The sequence below is a fragment of the Manacus candei genome, unplaced genomic scaffold (assembly GCF_025592945.1).
Source record: "Manacus candei isolate 608988 ecotype Guabito, Panama unplaced genomic scaffold, ASM2559294v1 h1tg000053l, whole genome shotgun sequence".
Lineage (NCBI taxonomy): Eukaryota > Metazoa > Chordata > Aves > Passeriformes > Pipridae > Manacus > Manacus candei.
Window position 1 is genome coordinate 5,066,677 of NW_026138101.1, and position 15,783 is coordinate 5,082,459.

A 15,783-nucleotide genomic window follows, 5' to 3' on the forward strand; every position below is an offset into this window, starting at 1 on the left:
TGGCCAAGGGAACAGAAAAGCAGACATTCAAAGAGCTTGTCATGGTTAGCTGAGCCAAATAAGAGCAAAGCAATGCTCTGATGACAGCCTGAAAATGTTGCCATGGAGGCAGGAGAGATACAGAAACTTAAGACAGGCAGCGGGAAGCCAGGGAGATGCGTGTTCAGTTAGGCAAGACGTCAGAAAAAAGCTTCCAGCCGCCCAAAATGTGCAGCCCTGAACAGCCCTCCTGTGAGGGCAGTGAGGAAATGGCTTTTAGGGCAGAGATCAGTTAATGTAAAGGGTTTCATGATGTTTACTGGCAGGGAACCAGACACAGCACTCACAAATTGTAAGCCAGTTCTGTAAAAACTCACCATCTTTATAAGACTCAGGCAGAAAGAGAAAGCAACTTGATGAAACCTGTGAATAAATGATACCACAGAAAACAGTAAAAGAGCAGAGATGCCTTAATACCAGCCAACACTTCCATCTTCCAGCCCTAGAAGAGGTGTCAAACAGCAAAGGATAAGGCTGGGGTTGTGGCCATGGGGGTTTGCAGAAGCAAAGGCACCTGTGTCAAGGAATTCAGTGAGAAAAGGTATAAAAAGGACCTTTTGGGGATTTGAGGGAAAGGAGTTGTACTTTCTGAAGGGATAAAACCAGCACAAGGGATCAGCAGTATGTCAGGCTTGGGATGAATGGATGGGCTTTTTGCTTTGGAAGTGCTTTGAGGCAGGCAGAAATTCAGAGAGCTCAGGGGAAAGTGTGGTGGATGACTGAAACAACACTTTAGTGAGGATAAGTGGAAAAGAAACCACAGATCCTGGCAGACTAGAGACTACAAAAGGCCAGGTACCCCTCTGGCCCACAATAAACAGAAATAACTTGAAAAGAACTAAAAATTCTAAGGAATAAGGAAGAAATGCTTTCAGGCCTGTCACAGAAGAAAACAATTCTCAGACAGTTAAATGACACTACACAGTAGTGTATCACTAAATATTCTTGAAAACAGATATATTCCCCTATTCAACACAGGTTCATATTTTGGCATCACAGCCAGCTGTTGGCCTGGGGCTCCAATGTGCTTCTCCATAGGAAGAATATGACTTCTCCCTGGGAAGGACACTTACTCCTATCAGAACAGCAGAGGACCAAGGTTCATCCTGCTCTGTGATCTGATTTTCTCCTCACTAATCAGTCATACTTTCACACTGTGGAACTGGGTGCCAGACCTTTCACCAGGCCCCAGGACCATGTTCCCATTTCTCCAAAAGCCCTCCTTGGAAAACGCTGCTTTCTGGAGGTCAGTAGGTGAACATAGCACCATTTGTAGCCACGGTCTGTCAGGATGTATTTGTGCTGTTCCAACAGGATCAATGCTTCCTCATTATCTCATTTGTGGAGCAATAATGCCACATTATTGAAAAGTCTATAGGTTTTCCTTTTCATCTCACTGATTTTTTGTTTAAATAAGCAAAGGTTAGACAAGCGTAGATCATTTCACTAATTGTCTATATTAGATGTAGTTTACTGAAGTCTCCCAACTCACTTTCCCTGTAGCAGATAGTGGCTGCAATTCTTCCAGGGAGGAAAATGAAATGTAGATCCGTCTGACTTTGGACTGCAGGCCAGGAGCAGAACAAGAATGACCCTTACAGAGCAGTCCCCAAGGTCATGCAAAGCTGCATTAAGGGCAACCAGCCATCCCAGCATTGTGCACCACAGATGACAGTGCTGTTATTTAGACACTGCACTGGCAAAGTTTAGGCACTGAATTGGCAATAAATCTAATCACAGTCATGCACATAATCACTGTGGATGATTCTTCTCCCACCTGACTGAGAGCCTTCTCCTGACTGCTCTACCACACCAATGCTATCCCAAAATTACATGGGTTTGGGGCTGATCTTTAGAAGCAGGGTGAGAAGTATGGAATGTCCTACAGAATCTATGGATTTTCTGCCAAGGCTCACTGTAGTCTTCCCAGAGGACTTCCTGCACATCCAGTATGATTGAAAGAGCTCCCAAATGCTCCAGTAACACTCCTCATCTCCATCACATAGTATAATTACACAAGGAAAAAGAAAAAAGTCAGAGGCATAAACAAGAGGATGCTGTTCTTAATGAGATGTTTAACTGCCCGGTATTCCCTCAAAGGCAGATGCTTCCATCTGGGGCTGTTGGTGCCACAGCTGTGCACACAGGTTATGGTCTGACTGGGAAAAGATCAGCTGCCAATCAGCTGGTAAAGATTAGGTCCACAAAAGCAGGACTAATCCATGAATAAAGTGCTATGTTCCCATTTTCAGTGTCCTACATGGACAAAACCCCAAAAAAGGTATTGTTATGCATAAGACAGAAGCATCTACTCAGATTTGTGCTTTACCTTGAAGAGATTTCAGAAAACACAGGAGGACTCTGAAGCTCACAAGCTGAGTTAAAGGTTTAATTTCAGAAAAAGTATCACATTTTTCTTAAGTGTGCTGTTCAATCACATTTATTTTAGCTAGGGCTCTTGTACTGTCACATGCCCAGTGACGAATTGCTCTCTCCTCTGTTTTGGAAGAGCCTTATCTTCAGCAGTCCAGGAGACTGACACTGAAAAGCTGCAAACTACAGTAAAAGCCTAGCAGGGTAGGACTGAAAAGGTCAAAGTCTTTCTTACACACCACTTTCCCCTACGAGCTGAATAGTAGTTTTCCTGTCGGTAGCGTTATCCAAATGCTTAAGAACCCGAGAACACGTGACAAGGTGATTTAAGTGTTTAAGAAGAAATTAAAAAGAATCAACCCTTAAGCTGAACGATTTAATTACCCCTGGCCCACAGAAGTCAGTGCAAGTCTGGTGCCTGGTGTGTGAGCACACAGGAATAACAAAAGGAAGGTCACTGAAACATCACAGCACCACTGCAGGTACCAGAGGGAAAGCCAAAAGTAAAGGAAAGCTCTGTTCAGGATTTTACTACAAACAGAAGACACAAATGTTTCAGGTGTACCACATTCTCATTAACTTTAAATTCTCATGAGCTTAAAGATAAGATTTTAGCAATGCCATTACCGAGTGCCCTGAGCAATAAAAGAGAGACCACACCCCCAACTCCCACCTCACCAGCTGCTCACCTGCTTTCATTCATTTGCCCCAGCTCTCCCTCCCACCCTTACACAGCCAAACACCTTGATTGATTACAAGTGATTTTCAAACAGGCCAGTCAAAGGGTGAAGAGGTGTTGCAGACACAGAAATCTTCCATCTGCACCTCAACTCCTTCTCATTAGGTAAAGCTTCTGGTGAGGTAGCCAGTACCTTTTGGTTACACTCCTTATTAGGGGTCAATAGGAGAGTTTTAGCTTTAAAAAATACATTATCTTATCTTTTTTTTTTCTCCAAGGGATTACAAGAGTTTTAGTCCTGTATTCCTTTTCCTGTATTCCTGTGGGCTTTTTCTATACTTATGGTTCTTTCTATTTTGTAGTACTATTGCTTCATTTTCGAAAATAGGCAAGTAGCTTAAAAGAAAAAAGAGACACTGTGTGGTTATAGATTTCTTACTTTAATATATTAGTTCTTTTATTACCTAGAGCAGGAGAAAAGATCACTTACCTATACAATATTATATCCTTAAAATGGACATGTCAGGGGGGTTTTTTCCAATTACCGGGCTTTTAGCAAAATTTTTCCAATTACCAGGCTTTTAGCAAAATTTTCCCAAGTCATATCATCAATTGTGGAGTTCTTTGTAGTCACAGCACTGAATTTCTGTACCAAAACTACTTCTGGCTTAGGGCTCAATTGAGCTTCGTGAAGAAGAAGTATGTGAGAGTGCAAAAGTCAATAGCAGGAAGCCTGGCATTGAAGCCAAAGGATTTCTGCTTACTCATGCTCCAGTGTTGGCTGTTTGTTCCCAAACGGGCTGGCAATGCCTCGTTCCTGAACCTGCATATAGGAAAATCCCCACAATATTTAAAGTCTTGGGAGCAACTTGCACCTGCTGTCTGCTGTAATAATGAATCTGCTTTGACCTTCCTGCCTCTGTGTGCAGATTACATGCTGTTTTACTGTCTAAAAAGTACCTGTGTGTTTCCAGGGTTGCTGCAATGGATGCTTGATGATGCTCATTATGGATCTGTTAATATTTCAAGGCTCATGGCTCATGCTAAACCAAGCTGGGTGTAACCAGTCTCCTGAGGATTTAGAAGGGGCACTAAAGTGGGTTATTATGTGAAGAGTCTTCTTAAGTACCTGCCTTGTGGGTTACAGAGGCCCAATCGAGCTCTGGAGGAGCATCACTGCCGGCTCTGGAGGCGCAGGCCGGGCTGCAGACCCAGGGTGTGCTGAGCCCGGGCCTCTGCAGGGCTGGGAGATGAAGGAAGGAGTTTGGTTCAGGCTCTGCTCCCCGGACAGCCCTGCAGGGCCTGAACCCCCAGGGCGCTGAGCCCCGGCCCTCCCTGCCCAGCACATCCCAACCCCGCTTCCCTCCCGCCTTCTCCCCGAGCCACCCGGTAAGTGCTGGGGGAATAACTCCTGGCAGCGCTCCCCGTCCTGCGGGGCTGCCCCACTGCGGGGAGGCGGCTCCTCCGCTCCCCCTTTCCCCGACGAAGCAGCCCCTCTTTAGCTCCTGAGAAGGAAACGGCCTCCACCTCCGCGCTGCCTCCTGCCCTGCCCGGGGCCGCCCTCACCCTCCGCCCGCAGCGCCCCGAGCCTTCCCCCGCGCTCATGGCGAGGCCCCGGCAGCACAGCCCTCACCGCCCGGGCCGGGGCGGTGCCCGCGGCGGCCCCGAGCAGCGGGAGGGAGGGAGGGAGGTGCGGGCGGCGGGGCCGGGCGAGGGGCCGGGCCGGGCCGGGCCTGTGGGTAAGAGCCGGGGCGGCTCCGGGGCCGCGCTGCAGCCGCGGCCTCGCGTAGCGAGCGGGCGGCGCGGGGAGGCGCCTGGGGCGGGCGCGGCGCTACGAGCGGCCGGGGCGGAGGGACGGGCGGCCGGGCCGGGCCGCGGCCGAGCGCGGGGATGGGTGAGGAGCCGTGCGGGGAGCGCAGAGCACAGCGCCGGTCGGGGGCGGGGAGTGTGTGTGTGTGTGTGTGTGTGTGTGTGTGTGTGTGTGTGTGTGTGTGTGTGTGTGTGTGTGTGTGTGTGTGTGTGTGTGTGTGTGTGAGGGGGAGCTGGAAATGATGATGGAAAAGCAGGATTGTTTTTGTCATGCGCTGGCACAGCCTGGTTAGGGATTTAGGGATGAGCTTGTTGGTGCTGTGGCTGGAGCAGCTCTGGGACAGGCTGAGGGAGCTGGGGTGGTTCAGCCTGGAGGGGGCTCTGGAGAGACCGTAGAGCCCCTTCCAGTGCTTAAAGGTTTACAGTAAGGAGGGAGAGTGACTTTTTACACGGGCAGGGGGGAAAGCTTTTAAAGAGGAGAGATGTAGATCATATGTTAGGAAGAAATCCTTCCCTGTGAGGGTGGTGAGGCCCTGGCACAGGTTGCCCAGAGAAGCTGTGGCTGCCCCATCCCTGGAAGTGTTCAAGGTCAGGTCGGAGTGACCTGGTGTAGTGGAAGGTGTCCCTGCTCATGGCAGGGGGTTGGAATGAGATAACCTCTAAGGTCCCCTCCAACCCAAGCCTTTTCTCTGATTTCCTGGGGTGAGCTGTAATTAAAAGCCTCATAGTTGGTGTTTAAAATGAAGGGAAACTAGCCCAGGACACAGGAGTCTCTGTGTTTCCCTGAGTTTCCCTCTCCTCTCCAGCACATGCTGTGAGAAAGGATGAGATTGAAGCCAGAGTACATTTGTGCAAAGGACAGTGAAACTAAACCTGCTCATTGAAAGGCCTCGAAGAGAGAAAACCTCAGCTGTGTGTGTGACCACGTGTCTCTCTCCAGAGGGCTGATGGTGATGAGGGGAGACGGCCATGGCCATGGCCTGAGATGCCACGTGGGTTCGAGGGGAAGAGCGAAGTGTTGAGGTTGGCCATTCTTTGTGCTGTTTGCTTCCAAAGTTTCTCAACTCTTTCAATTTTAATCCAGTAGTTTTTCTCACCCAGCTATTTCATAACACGTTAAGATGATTATATTTTGCTTTTGAAGGGAAGGGGGTGGTTGAAATGATACGCAGAGAGATTTCCTGTCTCTGGTGGTAATTTTGATAAAATTATTTTGCTTAAATGAACATTTTAGTTTGGAATAAATTGCTGGCTGGCTGGTTTCTGGTTAGTGACTGTCACTTGTGCCGTGTGTGCTTTGTGCTGGGCGCTGGAGCAGATGGCAGCAGCCTCGTTGGCTCTGTGCAGAGTGTGCTTGTGTTCGTCTGCTTTTATCCACTCGCAGCACAACACTTGGCACTACTTTCTTCTTCAACATCAAGCACATGTTCACATTGACCACAGCTGCAAACAGCTCTCCTCTCACTTCGGATTTATCACAGTTTTTTCAGTCAGAAAAAGGAGGCATAAGGGTTTGCAGGGGCCTGGCAGAGAGCTGTGATGCTGAGCACAAAAAAAGGGGCTTTGCTCACAGGCTGGTGTCCCACCTCCCCCCAGGGCCTCTTCAGCTGAGGGACTGTGCTGGAGGGTGCCAGTGAGGGCTTTCCCAGCATCACACGGGGTCTGGTGGAAGAGATGGGAGGGTTATTCCCTGTTGGGGAACTGGGAGAGCAGCAGCCGTGCTCCCTTTCAAAGGGAGCCTTTCCTTGTGGCTCCCCACCTTCCATACTTTGACCTCTCAGATAAATACTGCCATGAACAGATTAAAAGATTTCTGGGCCACTTGTTTAATTTGTAGAGCTTGTGGTGTGTTCTCTTTTGTGACTGAGAGAGGTGTTTGTATGTAAGTGTTTAGACCCACACAGTGAACACACAGTGGAGTCAGTGAAGGGCCAAAGCACCAGCAAACTCTTCTTCCCTTGCTGTTTAAATAGCAAGAAGGGCAACTGAACTGGTGAACCTCCTGAGTTCCAAATGGCCTTATTCAGGGTAGCCCTCATTTCTTTTCCTCATTGGTGCATGATTCTGTGGAGCATTTCTCTCCCATTCTGGAATACTGAGGTTAAGCAGGAGACATTTTTATTTTTTATGAAAAACTTTGCCTATTTCTATAACCTGTATGATTGGAATTTCTTCTCCCCTGCTGTTTTCCAGGTTGTGAATCCATCCAAGAATGGACAAATGTAAGCAGCCTTATGTTGACCAGAAGACAAACCTTGAAAAGTTCAGTCCTGAAGTTCTTTCTGAAATTGAGAAGCTCTTTGCAAAGAAGTTTACTTACACTGAGCCAGTGAATAATGAATGGAAGCTGCCAGATGCCAGCAATGTTTTTACATGTGATCACAAGGAATTTCACTCGCTCCTGGCTCTGAAGGACTCAATGAATGAAGTGAAGAACCAGCTGAGTGATAAGAACCTGGAGGACTGGCATCGGCACACCTCCTTTACCAATAAAGCAGGGAAAATAATATCTCACGTGAGGAAGTCTGTGAATGCTGAGCTGTGTACCCAGGCGTGGTGCAAATTTCATGAGATCCTGTGCACTTTTCTTCTTCTCCCAGAAGAAGCTCTCCAGGAGGGAGAACTGAATTCTGTCCACCTCTGTGAAGCACCTGGAGCTTTCATAGCCAGTCTCAATCACTACTTGAAGTCCCACCATGTCCCTTGCCACTGGAATTGGGTAGCTAATACTCTAAACCCGTACCATGAAGCCAATGACACCCTTATGATGATCATGGACGACCGTCTGATAGCAAATACGTTGCCTTGGTGGTACTTTGGCCCAGATAACACTGGGGATGTGATGACATTAAGACATCTGTCAGGACTGCAGAACTTTGTGAGCAGCATGACCACAGTTCACTTGGTGACTGCTGATGGCAGCTTTGATTGCCAGGGAAATCCGGGTGAGCAGGAAGCTCTGGTCTCACCCCTTCTGTACTGTGAAACAGTCACTGCTCTGATGATCCTGGGCACTGGAGGATCCTTCGTTCTGAAGATGTTCACCCTATTTGAACACTGTTCTGTCAACCTGCTCTTTCTGCTAAACTGCTCTTTCGAGGAGGTCCATGTCTTTAAGCCAGCCACTAGCAAAGCTGGAAACTCAGAGGCCTATGTGGTTTGTCTGCGTTATTTGGGCAGGGAGAGCCTCCATCTGCTGCTTCCTAAAATGACACAGAACTTTGGAACAGAAGTGGTCAACAAAGCCCTTTTTCCCCAGCATGCACTACCGGAATCTTTCCTTAAAACACATGAAGAGTGTTGCATGTTCTTCCACAAGTGCCAGGTAGAGACTATCTCTGAGAACATCCGTCTCTTTGAGCGCATGGAAGAAGCAGAGCAGATCAAACTGAACGAGTTAAGAGACTGTGCAGCACAGTTCTTCATGCAAAGGTTTTGTATGAAACCCATTGCCAGAAAAAACTGGCTTGTCAAGAAATCTCAGGCTGGTTGCAGCATGAATGCAAAGTGGTTTGGGCAAAGAAACAAATATTTTAGTACATACAATGAAAGGAAGATGATGGAAACCTTGACCTGGAATGATAAAGTGGCAAAGGGCTATTTTAATCACTTGGCTGAAGAACATAGTTCAAATAATGCTGGGAACATGTGCATCCTGGAAGGATCACCTTCTAACCTCGAATGTAGCTTGTGGTACATTTTGGAAGGAAAAAGACTACCAGTGGTAAAATGTTCCCCGTTTTGTGATGGTCAAGTCTTGGAAAGTCTCAGTGAAGCTGTGAAGAAGGTGGGTGGGGGGAAGCTGAAGAGCAGAGCAGTGCTGCAGCCTTGTCACTCCTGTGAAGTTCTTCCCGGGGAGCTGATACTGGCGAAAGTGTCTGATCTTTCCAGGTGTCATCAGGACGCCCTAAATGAAAGCTGTAGTGACCAATTCAAGTGCCTTGTGGTGGGCTTTCCCTCCCTCTGTGGTACAGAGAGCCGGCCCAGGATGGAGGTAAAGCCCGTGGACTCGGCCACGCTGCTGACTTTCAGCCTCTCCTCGCTTTATGACGGAGAACCCAAGTACCAGCAGCAGCTTCTGGAGTGTGTTCTGCGTTCCCTGAGCCAGCTTACGACGGGAGACGCGTTGGTTTTGCCTCTCCTCTCCTGCCTGACGCGCTTCACGGCCGGGCTGGTGTTCATCCTGCACTGCTGTTTCAGAGGAGTCACATTCGCGTGTCCCACCTCGCGGGAGCCCCTGAGACCCGGCGCCGCCCTGCTGTGTGTTGGGTACCGGGGCCTCCCCGCTCCGGTTCTCCAATATCTGCAGCAGCTGAATACCCTGATGAGCTCTTTACTGGACACAGACTCCCCCCAGCAGGTCCTGCAGTTCGTGCCCATGGAGGTTCTCCTCCAGGGCAAGCTGTTGGAGTTCCTGTGGGATTTAAACACGGCCATCGCAAAGAGACAGCTCCACCTGATTGTGCAAGCTCAGCAGCAGCAAATGACTGGGAACATTTCACTTTGAAGTCATTCCAGAACTGGGCGGGTTGCTGCTGCTAGACCTGGTTTCACAGGCAGGCAGAAGGTGTTAAAAACGTTGTTAATGGGAAGGCAGTGTTACTGTAAAACCTTGGTGTGACATTGGGAGTGCTGGGAAGATGTTTTGAACTATCAGTCCCACTTGCACTATATTGTCCATGTGGAAAGTAGGAGAAAGGAAAACCAGACCTTGATTTCTGGCCACTGAGCTGGGTGCTTTAGGATGCAGGATAACATGGAGTCCTTGAATCAGTGAAAGCAAGGGCTGACCAGTGAGCTGGAGCCTCAGAGCCTCCTGTTACCATCCCTAAAAACTGTCTTTTGACATCCCTTTCATTTACAGCTGGTTTAATTCTTAATGATGAAGTGGGGGAAGTCCTGTGTAACCTCCCTTACCATTCTGGGTAGTATGGAATTATGGTGTTTTATCAGTACTTGTCCCTGTTTCTCATTTTTAAACAAGAGCTTCTGAATTTCACCTTGTAGCCTTTGAGTATCAGCCTCTTTTTTAGCACTTCAGCAACTGAGAACTGAGATTATCAGACTTTGGCAAGGGAAATTTTAATGGTTTCTCCATCTCATTCCCGCAACTGTTTTGTCAATGCCATGCTGATATCCTTAGTTCCAGTTCTTTGTGCACTTCAGTCACTTGACAGAAGGATCAAATGGAGCTGTTTATGCCAGAGAAGCTCTCAGCCTCTGGCTGTTCATTGCCTGCTCTTCAGGCAATAATTTGAATTGCCATCGAGCCCTCTCTTGTGACTCCTTATGGGTCCAAAGCTGAGCTCAAGTCCTAAGAATGAAATTTGCTAAAAGAATTAGCCAGTGGCTGTAGACACTTACCACTTATAACAAGTGGAACCTTTAGGAGACATTTAAATGCAGGAAACTTTTCCACCAGCCAGGAGAGGCTCATATAACATGTGGTTGATGGGATTTGCCAGACTTTCCTTGCTAAAAATCTTTAAAACAAAGACTTTGAGGCGTAACCACCTGAACAAACAGTTCACCAGTTGTGTGCTGCCTTTCTAGTACACGTGGGTGTTCATGTTTGCACGTGTGGGAACTCTCGGGGTTGTACAGTCGTGAAACTTTTGGATTGTAACTAATCCATGTGTGCTTTTGGTTTGAAGGATGCATATTTTTTTTTTTAAGTAGAAGAAAGGATGTTGATTTACGTGGCTGTTGCATATTTTTGTTTTGTCTGCAAATGGTCAAAGTGTTAAAAGACCTTTTTTTTTAAAAAAAGAAAGGAAAATAAATGTTATTTGGAGAAAATAAAGTCTTTTATTTTAAGTTTTCAGTGTTGCTGTTTACGTGTTGCTTTACCAAACATGGAACAAAACAATGAAGTGCAGTAGGGGGAAGTCTGGGGAGGTTTAATATTCCCTTTTTTTTTTTTTTTGAGCCAGGTTTTCCTCATCTTGCCACTTAGATCCACCCTTAATGAGTGAGGGGTGCTGGGGCAGGGGAGCAGCCTGCTCAGCAGGGGTGGTCTTTGGTTCTCACTGTCTTTACCTTTGCAGTTCAACAGCTCAGAGATATTCCAGCTGCAGACATGGTCAAAGCAGCGTAGGAGGCCTGACCACAGTTCCCTTGGCCTTGTCACTGAGCCTTGCAGTCCCTCGGTGTGGCTGCTGTAACCTACTTTTAACAGCAAGGATTTTGTCTTCAGGATCTTCATTTTCTCCCGGCTATGACAGCTGCTTTGGTAGGACAAGCCTGTCAAACACTGTGCTTTTGTCTGCAAAGTCTATTATTAATCCTTATCCAAATGTTTTCATCCTAATTGCTTGCCTTCACTGAGTGGTATGATTAAGAAAAAGCTGTGTGCCTTATTCCTCAAGGCTGGCTCTGCTGCACTGCCAGGGATTCCTTGGGTTGGCTGTCCTGCTTTGTCTGGAGACCTGCTTGCTAACTAACTTTAATTGCAATTATTAATGCTAATATGTTTTTCTCATTGCCTTTCTCTTTGAGAGCGAGCACCAAACTAGAGAGCTGGGGAAGATCATTCTGTGTCCTGGAGGTGTGAGACAACACAGGAAATGGATGCTGTTCCCATACCTTCCTTTCCTTACAGCTGGTAGGTGTTTGTTGGGAAAATGTTGAAACAAGAAGAGGAGTTGAATGGATGCTGAACTGCAGGACAGTGTTGCCTCACTTGGTTTTAGTGAAGCTCCAGACTGTCAGCATTGGCTGTTAGTGTCAAAATGTACTTCAGGGGACATGAGGGCTTTGGAAGTGTCCTTGAAATAGGAGGCAGGGATGGAAGAGCCTGTTAGGGGGATTGTCAGGTTGATTTTGGTGGAAATATTGTTTAATGTGCTTTTACTGAATTATAGGGAAATGTAAATGCTTAGAATTGTATTCAGGCTTATAAACAGTTCTATGAAATATTTGCATTCCCAGTATAACAGTATAAAAACAGTGCCTAAAGACATATGAAATGGCAGATTAGAAAGGAAAGGGAAAATGTGGATGTCTTTATTTTGCTGCTACAGACCTTAAAAGCTGCATATGTGGCTTCTTCAGGCCTTAAAGTCAATTTATACACTACATTATTTAGATTATGTATCTTATTTGAATTTTGATAGAACTTAATATGCTAGCATGCCTGCCAGTTTTTGAGTTTAAATTGCTGGTGTTGAAAGCAAAGCCAAAGCACTGAGCCCAAAGCAAATTTGCTCTCTCCCTGGCTGAACAGCTATTTAACAAATTCCCTTTTTCTGTGTTGTGTCAGGTCCTCAGTGTACCCCATCGAGACCGAGGAGGTGGAATTTTACCTGTAATACAACTCACACTAGTGCACCGCAGTTAGTGGCTCCTTTTATTAAAACAATAATATGAAATGCTTTATTAAAACAATATTTTTTCCTCCCTGGGAAACCTGAAAGCATTTACTGAAGTGCATCTTTATGGTGCTCCACTGAATGAGGACGGCTCGCTTGTTAGAGAATTGATTTATCTAAATTAGGGGATAGCAGGGAGAAGTGCCTGTCACTTGTGGGCGAATTGATTTGTTTAGATTGGGGGATAGCAGGGTGAAAGTGAATCAATATTCAAAACTGATTTGTTGCTGAAGCCAGAGATCATTATCTGCGTATCAGAGAGATGAATGGGCAAATGCTGCCTGATACAAGTGGAAGCTCATGCCGAGGTACCCCCAGGTCCTGAGCTGTCAGCTACCTGTGCCTCAAAACAATGACCCTGTAGCTAGTTGGTAATGAAACCTCAATTACGACTAAGAAATGAAGGGGCTGTGGTGAAGTGCCTTAATTTAAGTCTCTCGAGTGAGAAGGTGAGTAAATACTTGCTTCATAATCAATTGACTGCCCCGGGTGGATGACAGAGCACAACTCGACACCAGTTGAGTTGAAATGTAATGAAATCTGTCGTGGGGTCACAATTAAACCCACCTCCAAAGTGGCTGCTGAGGAGCTACACGTCCCCTCAGATAATGATGTGCTCTGACAGGCGAGTGTTCGGTGGAGGAGTGTGGGGACGTCAGAGCCACGGGAGCCCTCGGAGCAGCTCCCTGCCTTCACTCCTGCAGCAGTGCTGATGGTGCCCAGCCCTGCAGCTGGAGCCAGCCACGCTGCCAGCTGTGTGGGCAGCGTGAAGAGCCCTGCATGGAGTAGATCAGTAGCACAGGATCTGCTTGGGATTAGTGCACTTAGGAGTCCTGGCTGACGGGAATGGTGACGGAGGCTTGTCGTTGCACCTGAAAACCATGTAGCAGCTCTGCATCTCTTAGAACACTGAGTGTTAGCAGCAGCTGGAAGGGACCTGGATCCACCTAATGTATTGGGAGTGAAGGGAGAGCTACTTCAAAAACTTCCCTCTGCACTTTGGGAACACTGGAGAGGCTGCTCCCCACCTAGGGTGAGCTTGCACTTTGTGTGGAAACGCCAGGGTAAGCTGGTGTTTAATAACTGTCAGCACTATGGCCTTAACTATAAATCAAAAAGTAATTGATTTCAGGGTGTTAATGAAATTTAGAGTTATGGAGAAGTTCAATTATGCCTAAGATGCACAGTTAATAGCACTGGCACTGAATAAAACCCAAATTAACTTTGTTTCCATTATGAAACAGGGTAGTATTCGCCCATAAATTTATATTCATATAAGTGGTTTGGCTCTTAATTATGTGACTAGCTTTGTGAAACTTCTGTACTTAAATACTGTTTTCAGACTTGGAAACCTGTTCAAAGCTCTGGATATTGTCCAGCTTTCAATTCCCAGCTGTATCATTGCTCTGTTGAGAAAACTTGTGGCCAAACTCTGACTGGACTTGCTCAGGGAGGAGTTTGAGTAGGAAGCGGATTAGCCTCGGATGGGGAATTCAGTCTCACTGTAGTTCCTCAGTGGGTTGCAGAGGGGACAGACAGGACAGGCACTGCTCCTTAGGCTGGATGCTGGGACTGGGGTTTGCCAAAGTGGAGCCAGAACTGAAGTTAAAAACGTCTTCTGACTGCCGTGGTACGATCCTGATGACAAACCGCGCTTGGCGAGGGGAGCAGCTGAGAATACTTATTTGTGTTTCAATAACTGACCTTACTCATCACATCACTCTTTGCAGTTTTGAAGTGACCTGAACCGTTCCCTGAAGGAAACAGTGACAGCAGCAATCTGAGGAGCGTGAGTGGAAGTAATGAAGCAGTAATTAGCAATTAATGAAATGTGGTGAAACTTTTAACTGTGGCGCTGGCCTAGAGGTCTGGTGCTGGACTGAAGTAGTCCCTTGGAAATCTACAATTCTGAAGCTTAATTATCATAATTTCCTTTAGACACCATCTGCTCTTAGAGCCAACTTGTATATTTAGTTTTCCCCCTGAAGGTAGATGAGTTTTAGGGGCTGCATTTCTGTGGCTTTTCACAGCAGAGATTAAATTGAAGCTGGGAGAGAAGCATGGAGAATGAGATGGCCTTTGTGGCTGATGTGTCCTGCAGAGGCTGGAAGAGCCAGCAGGGTGTCAGAAAGGTGTTTGGATATAGAAGGAACTGAGAGAAACAGGGGCAGAATCTTCCTGGTAGTTGGCAGAGGGGTATTGCCTTGTTTCCAGAGGGAGTATAAATTGAAATGCTGCTGTCTGTGTGCTTTTCTCTTCCCCTTCCCACCTCAAGCCCTTCTGAGCCATGTCTGGAAGATGACAAGGTCTTTCAGATACTGTGATAATGAAAGGCAAAGCCTTCTAAGGAAGTTACCACTGGGTTACTAACTGCAGGCAAACCCCAGAGTCAGAGGCCAGTGAGGCTCTTCTGAGGATGAGGGGGATGCACAGTGGAGGCTCTTTGCTCCTCAGATCCCTTGTCGTGTGTTGCTTTACCAGTCGTGTGATGATTTATTCCTTGCTAAGCACTGTAAAGTCAGCTAAAGCCAGGAGCCAAACTACATCACCACTCCTTGCTCTCCTAAAAATGAGCCTGAAAAATGGGCCAATCACGAAAACAAACAGCAGAACACCACCAAGCCTTCCCCTCAGCCCCCACCGTGTTAATCATTGATGGCAGGAGCTAAGAGCAAGTCAGGAGAGTCAGGTTAGGCTGAATTATCTTTTGGTTTCAGCTACAGGAGTGTCCTGTGGGCTTGAAGAGAGGAAAACACTTTTCAAGCAGCAAAGGTGAGAAAATGGGACACGGGAATTTTGGAAGCTGTCAGTGCAATTTTGGACGTCACTCGTTTGCACTGAAGGCTTCTATTAAGGATTCTATTTTGTCTTGTGTAAATCAGTTTTAATTAATAGAGCAGATGCACCAACAATGCATCTGGAAATGAAATGGAGGAGAAAAGAAAAGAGGCAGCTGGTGCTAGTGGATGTAAATATTTGGTTTTTGGGAAGTGAAGCTCTGCAGAAACTTCAGGCTCCATTTCAAATTCAGAAGGCTGTTTCTTATGCCTGTGAAGATATATGGAGCAGAAAAAATTAACTAAACCATAATGCTTTGTTTGATTCCAGTGCATGTGATGTAAGTAGCCTAAGTTTTTGGAAGAGGGCCAACACATGAAATCCTGGTTCCTGCTGAAATATTAAGGCCTCGCCTCTGTTGATGCAAGATGCATTAATTCCAGAGGAGCTGTCTCTGTACCTAGAAGCCTTTCCAGGCCTCTGCAGCACAGTCCTGGTTTATGAGCATGGGCACATGGATGTGCTAATTTTTGGCCCACTAGAGCAGAGCAAGGTGCAGGGATGCTACTGAAGCAGGGGCTGACTGGCAAACCAGTGGAAGAGGTCTATGTATCTGAAAGCTGCTACTGGGGAGGTGTGGCAGGAATGTGTATGGACTCTGAGCTTCATGTGAAGCTGAGGGTTTAAAAAAAAAAGCAAGACATAAATTAGGGCTTTGCATGTTTTGATGGGAGT

The 15,783-nt window shown here is 46.8% G+C and overlaps 1 protein-coding gene across 4 annotated transcripts; it reads left to right on the forward strand.

The window, feature by feature from the left end:
* Window positions 1–3,894: 3,894 nt before the first annotated feature.
* Window positions 3,895–10,723, forward strand: CMTR2 (cap methyltransferase 2). 4 transcript variants are annotated; one of them, XM_051801856.1, is made up of 2 exons: window positions 3,895–4,480; window positions 7,094–10,723. In XM_051801856.1, exon 2 carries the CDS (start codon window positions 7,113–7,115, stop codon window positions 9,405–9,407), a length of 2,295 nt encoding a protein of 764 aa, XP_051657816.1. In that variant the 5' UTR covers window positions 3,895–4,480; window positions 7,094–7,112; the 3' UTR covers window positions 9,408–10,723. The 4 variants fall into 4 exon arrangements, with proteins under 4 accessions (XP_051657816.1, XP_051657814.1, XP_051657813.1 ...); XM_051801854.1 differs by lacking the exon at window positions 3,895–4,480 and adding an exon at window positions 4,786–4,830; XM_051801853.1 differs by lacking the exon at window positions 3,895–4,480 and adding an exon at window positions 4,876–4,985.
* Window positions 10,724–15,783: the final 5,060 nt, after the last annotated feature.

Bases quoted from the DNA above. Each gene is read 5' to 3' on its own strand.
- CMTR2 (XM_051801856.1), top strand. From the start codon at position 7,113: ATGGACAAATGTAAGCAGCCTTATGTTGACCAGAAGACAAACCTTGAA.